This window comes from Fragaria vesca, linkage group LG5 (assembly GCF_000184155.1).
Source record: "Fragaria vesca subsp. vesca linkage group LG5, FraVesHawaii_1.0, whole genome shotgun sequence".
NCBI classification, from domain to species: Eukaryota; Viridiplantae; Streptophyta; class Magnoliopsida; order Rosales; family Rosaceae; genus Fragaria; species Fragaria vesca.
In genome coordinates this window covers 11732105-11738568 of record NC_020495.1, presented here as the reverse complement: position 1 = coordinate 11738568, position 6464 = coordinate 11732105, and the positions used below count along the sequence as shown (strand labels likewise).

The following is a 6464-nucleotide window of genomic DNA, read 5'->3' as shown; positions in this document are numbered from 1 at the left end:
GTATATGTTTAATTGTTTAGAAGCATATTTCATCAAACAAGTTCTTCCAGTACAAACCATCGACATTGAGAGGGAACAAACAAATCGCAGACGTGTAAAATCCCGTAACCCACATGCAATCAGAACCCAACTAATCAAAGTCGATTGTGATCAGCCAAAACTGGAAAGATCAGTGCTTAACATGCAGAACGGCCAATAAGACTACATTCACCCAAATCAATCGATGAAAATAAAAGAACCTGACGTGATGAAAGAGAAGAAAAAAAAACGCGAAAATCTGAACCTGACGTGAATCGAACACGCAACCTTCTGATCTGGAGTCAGACGCGCTACCATTGCGCCACAGATCCTTTACTTCTTTTTTAGTGGGTAGAACAATCTTATACTTACAAAGAAAAAAAGCATATATTATTACACATTCTACAAAATAAAAATATATATATAATCCACATCTTATACAAATAATCTTCCATAACTCGCGCCACTAGGCCGTGACGCCACTGCTCAGACGAGTGTTTTACACGTGGACGTCTTGGGGTCCCACATCGCCGGAAGCAGATACTTCCGTCCACGAATTCCCACCGCATTGTAACTCGCGCCCGTCGTTTTGTCCAAAACTACCTCCCCCGGATAACCCGGGTACGCCCCTTTTCCGAAAATACCGGTACACGCGCTCACCGCCTCCAAGCCCGCGCCTGCTGGTCCCTGGAAGTACCCGTTATTAAACGGATTCGTCACCGTTCCCGCCAAAACCGTCGCCAAGTTGATCACCATTCCGTCTATCCCGACGTCGCCGTTAGGCGAAACTAACGGCGGAGTCTGCGGCCCGTAAATCGGCTGGTGAAACGGCCACGCGCACTGTCCCGGGCACTGCTTCCCCGGGTTCCCCACCCACGCGTACGCCGACCCACCCCGACTCGACGCGTGGTTCCCGCACCGGCTCATGCAGAACCCCTCCACCGCCACGTCACCGTCAGTCAAAACGACGTTGACCGCCGTCGTTTTACCGCCCTTCCACCCTTTTGCGGCCAAAACCGCGAGCTTTTCTTTCGTCAGTGTTTTCCCGAGAGAGTAGCTCTCTTGGAGGATTTGATTCCCTACAGCGACGGTGCATGGTTTCCCCGTGTACCCCGCAATGGTGTGCCACCACGAAGCGACCGTGGGCTGTGGAGAGCGGCGGTGGACGGAGCTCAGAGACTGAAGAAAGTCAACGAGAATTGACCGTTGCTTGGGGGAGAATCTACCGTACCATACGAGATTCACGGTGACGTTTCCCGCGAGAAGTGGGCCCTTGTGGTACTTGAGAACCAGAGGCTGTTGTTTAACGAGGGCCGTGAGCTTTCGGGTCGTGGCTGCGCTAGGGCAGAGGAAGGTGGAGAGTGAGAGGAGGAAGAAGACCCAGATGGCAAAACGGTAACTGTAAGCCATTGAGAGGGTTAATCAGTGTGTACTGGAACTAGGGTTTTGGTGTTTGTTAACTGTAGCTTTGTGTTTTACTAGTGGTTTTTGCAGACAAGTGTGTGAAAATGTCTGAGAGGGAGTGGAAGAATTTATAGGGGAGAAGAGACAGCTAGGTTACTAAAATAGGGGAGTGAGTGATGGACATGTCTTTGTTTAATGGAGACGCGTGGGTTTGAAGATGACTCGGGTTGGTGAAGATAAGGGTTAAAACTCTCGAAAGGCAAGCGCCTATGGTTTTCGATTTTCATTGATGCATGGAAACTAGGATTGCGATGGAGGTTGGTGCCTTGGTGTTTTATGAAGTGCAGGCTTTCTCCTGGGAAGGCTAGCTTTTGGGGTTTTTGACTTGGACCAATTATTGTGGTTTGGCAACCTTGTGAGAGACAGGTACGTACCCTCTTTCTCTTTATCTTCCTTATGCTTATCCTGATTATCATGTAGATGCCAAACTCTATCGCTCCAGTCTTTTCATATTCAAATGCAAGCTTTGCTAGCTGTTACACATTACTGGATTACTATATATCATACTCAACACACTACATAATTAGCACTCGATCACTATATATTATAGTTAATTGATACATGATTAACATGGGCCAAGGTCCCGTGGGGTTAGTTTGTTGAGCAATGCACATATATTACAAGTGAGAAATTAGAGACCAGATTAAGCATGATTCTGGTTCTGTGAAAAGACTATGGAAACCTGTGGAAGCTAGCAGTGATAAAGGTGTATATAGAGTATAGACAATAGTGGTGATCTTACATATAACTATGTTAGCTAGATTCCTCTACTGATTATAAGAGCCAAGGAAAAGCTTCTTGTGGGTTGATTTGGTGGAATGTAGTACATATATTACTAGCACAAAATTGGAAGCATATTAGGCATGATGGTGGTAAAGGTGGGTACGTATAGTGGTGTTCATAGATTCCTTCACAGACTTGTATCAATCGCACAATTTATATTTACACTCTTTAAAATCTCAGCAACACCACCCAACTTAAATAGTGGAATAGGTAGGAATGTAGGATACTGCTGCCTAATAATAGTGATTCTTCAACTGAGTGGCTCTTGAATTCCTTTAGAAAATGAAATACTTGATTAGCTTTGATAGAGGTGAAGAACCTTGGGAATCAAAATTGGGTATGCAGTACTAGTCACACCAAGATTATATGCATTTCACGAATCGGAAAGTAGTTCACGGCCGGGATTGTGGGGCTGGGACGCTGGGGCAGGAAGTGGTTCGGTGATTGAGACATTCTGCCTAGCACCGTATGAGGCATGCTGCAGTAGTAGAGCTACTTCAGCGGCGTGGGGAGTGGGTGCACCGTCCTGGCTGGCCTGGTGACCAAGGTGATAATATGTGCATGGCTCTGGGGATGGTCGGCTCATATGCTCACTCCCACATACATATGCTGCATGTGAAGCACATATTGGACAGGTTTCACCGTTTCAGTATGCATAAAGGAATTGTGGTGCCCTAAAAATTACCGTCACTAATTTATGAAGAATGACAGAGAAGTTTTTATTAGAGACAATTTTCGTTGGTCTTGGTAAAGGTGGTCAAATTGCTTTGATAAATGATCATGGTTTCAGTTACTTATAGGTTACTACCCTAATATGACCACATGTTGAAAACTTTGGCCTTGTTGCGAAAAGATGAAATTTCCAAGCATGGCATGCGGATCCGTATAAAAAATCTGCACTTCGTTTAGGTCGCAGAGTGAGCTTCATACAATCATTCGTTAGCTTTAATATATTGCCATAATTGTCGTGCAATTTGTCTATCACTAGGAGATTTTCCTGTGCTCTCTACTACAAAAACTTTTCTATGTAACAAAGATGTAAGTGAACCGAACAATTAATACGTAATATTTGAATTTGAATTAACCATTCACATAACACTATCATGCATACATATTATCGATGTTAAGAAAATTGAAACCAAAAAAAGCCAGTCCAAGTTTTTCCAACACAACATGTGAAAATTTTTCCAACACAGCAGGTGATTGAGAATCCGAGATCGAACGAGAGATTCTCTTGTTATGGAGCATATTAAAAGTTTCCTGTTTGACAAATAAATATGATAATTGACTATTGCATAAATTTTGACACGGCGTGATCATTTCCTGAGTGAAATTCATCTGGCGAAGGCATCATTTCACATCAGCTGTAAACTTGTAATGACTCCTGTCCTGAAGGACTCATAAGCTTGCAGTACCAAATGGTTATCATCCCACTCATCTTGATATGTCTTGGGTCGGACTATCCAATTCTTTGCTACTGCGAGTATCATATGTTCTCTCCATTCTTCTGAGAGTATGGGACAACCACATTGTGCTGCAAGCCAACCAGAATATTCACCCTGCAAAAACAACAGCACACTCCACATATTTACTCGCATTTACATGCCAATTAAAGAGATATCGATGAGATTAAACCATTGACAGGGAAGCACTGAAGCTGAACTTACCGAAGACTTTGAAATGTCATGAGTGTGTCGTCTAGGTTTGCCAGAAGCTTCAAGTGAAGAGTAGAAAGCTCTAACATCCTCTATCATCTCCTCTTTAGAAGGAAGGGCAATTCGGTTCGACAAAACTCCTGCTATCCACTTGCTTTGAAGTTCAAAACAGGGGAAAGGAATCGCCTGGGACCATGGCCATGAAGTTAAGTGATAATCCTTACAAAAACGAATAAAGATGCAACCAAAATGCGGCAGACAATTAAAAGAAGAAGAGGAACACACCCTCCATGGAACCCCAACAAAAGAAAGCGACGGTGCCAAGGCGGGCGGGAAGACATGCTTGAACAGTGGCCCAACACGGTTGTCATCCTCGTCCACAGTTACAATGCCATTTGTTTCAAGAAAAGGGAAATGATATTTGTACCTAGCTTAAAAGGAAATTAAAGATGCTGGTTATAATTTGATCTCAAATTTGTTGCACTCACATCCAATACAATACAACAGAGGATTACAAGGCAAGTATATATATACGTACCCTGTGCAATGAAGTATGGTGTCCGCAACGACAACACTTCCATCTTCGAAAACTACACTACTACCATCTCCATGGACACTTTTAATCTGCATAGGTTTGATTATATCATATAGAAGTTCATAACTTCTAATCATAGTCGCCGAAATCCTAAATTATTTGAGTGAGTTATCTTACCTGAGAGTGTAGCCACATGTTGTCATGGCCATCAATCTGCATCGATCGGTTCAGATCATATAATTCATATATTAGTTCCAAACTTCCCATCTTTGTGACCAAAATCAATCCTTACTGTGAGTGTGGTTATCTTACCATAGCAGTAAGACACAGGGTTGCAAGGTCAGGCTTCTTCTCAGTGGTTTCGGAAGCAACAGATCGAGATGAAATGTGGACTTCTTTTGCAACTCCAGCTATGCCTCGAGAGATATCAATAGCACTTGCTGAGCTCCCTATCAAAATTACAACCTATATATGCAGAACAGGCACCAGGTATCTATTAAAGCCAACAACTAATGTACTGTTGGTCTTTACCCAACTGATTATGCTTCATACAATCATACAAGTTGGCTTGTTTCATATACATCCCTAATTGGCGTTAATATATATGAGCTTAACTTAAAAGTTTTAGAATAATGTTAAGTGAACCATATATGTGGAAACCACTTAAAATTTATCTTATGTGTCAACTAACAATATATACGTAGCATATATAGTCACGTTATTAATATATTTATTAAACATTGTGATCGGATGATGTATATGTCACATAAATTGAAACGTAAGATAAGTTTTAGATGATTTTTAAAATGTGGTTCACTTAGTATTGCTGAAAGTTTAAATATAATGAAGAAAATAATCAAACAAACTTGATCTCGAAAAGGCTCCGGAGTTCGATAGTTGTGGCTGTGAATTTGCTTCCCTTTCCATGTAGTGATACCTGAAAAGAATGTGATTGTCATTAGAGAGAAGGATCGATAAACATGTATGAACCAGGTCACCAACTTAATTTTGTTGTTTACCTTTGCAGGAACCTGAGCGTGTGACCCATTCCTAGTTTAGACTTTAGAAAAAAAATACATACATTGTTCGCAATTCATCACTTTAGATCAATGTGTGACGTTTTTATCTCAAAAATCAAAATATTTATGTACAATTGTGAGAAACTGAACACTTACAATTATACTGACTCAAGAACAAGTAATCTGATTCTCTATATATGATTGATAATCATACCTGGGATTTCTGCAACACGAGGCTTAGTATAATGCCCACAACAAACAACCACAGCATCATAAATCTCTTCCAAACCCTCATCGCTTGTTTTCCTCTTGGACTTAACCATCCACTTGCCACCCTCCACCAAACCCACGAATACCACCTCAGTCTCAAACCTCACCATCTCAGAAATTCCATACTCGCCGGCGAAGTCATTCAAGTACATCAACACCTCTCTGTGACCCGGAAACCTTCTCGGGTCTCTCCCTTCGTCTTCTTCCTTGACCGCAAACGGGTAGTCCCGGAACCCCATAATCTCTCTGGGGAGGTTAGTCCTGAGAGACTGGTAAATGCTGGAGTGGACTATGGTTCTGTTTGGGTGGAGACCAATTGGGTCGGACTCCACTTCTGGGGTGTAGACCCAGGTGCCACCTAATTGGTCTCCTCGCTCAAACACTACGATACTGTGACCTTCCCGCCGGAGCTCACGTGCCGCAACCAAACCGCTGGCACCGGCGCCGATCACTGCTACGTGGCGGGATAAGGTATGCGTTGCAGCCGACTCAGCAGAGCTAGCATCAGCCATAGCTGGCACAGATGCTAAACAGACTTGCTCGACAATTTTTAATCGTTCCCGACTTCACGTTCGTCTTTGTTTACTAGGTAGAAAAATGACGAGTAATTAACAACTAACAAGTTGCTCGCTTTGTATATACAATTTATAGCATCAGATGCATGTATGATTCTCTGAACCGGTGCCTACTGGAAATATTAAATAAAAGACTTCAAATTTG

The 6464-nt window shown here is 42.5% G+C and overlaps 3 protein-coding genes and 1 non-coding gene across 4 annotated transcripts in view; all 4 read right to left on the bottom strand.

Moving 5' to 3' along the window:
• LOC101297249 overlaps positions 1–6464 on the bottom strand; it is a 20664-nt gene that overhangs the window by 513 nt on the left and 13687 nt on the right. The window lies entirely within an intron of this gene.
• TRNAW-CCA lies at positions 279–350 on the bottom strand. The gene has a single exon. It is a non-coding gene; the product is annotated as a tRNA-Trp (tRNA).
• Positions 291–1524, bottom strand: LOC101298424. Its single transcript, XM_004299609.1, has one exon. It carries the CDS (start codon positions 1426–1428, stop codon positions 505–507), a length of 924 nt encoding a protein of 307 aa, XP_004299657.1. The 5' UTR covers positions 1429–1524; the 3' UTR covers positions 291–504.
• On the bottom strand, positions 3621–6280 carry LOC101296666 (flavin-containing monooxygenase FMO GS-OX-like 3-like). Its single transcript, XM_004299603.1, has 8 exons — positions 5689–6280; positions 5322–5392; positions 4792–4920; positions 4633–4668; positions 4459–4544; positions 4206–4347; positions 3933–4106; positions 3621–3824 (listed from the first exon to the last, which is right to left on the bottom strand). The coding sequence occupies exons 1-8, from the start codon at positions 6254–6256 to the stop codon at positions 3621–3623; spliced, it is 1410 nt and encodes a 469-aa protein (XP_004299651.1). The 5' UTR covers positions 6257–6280.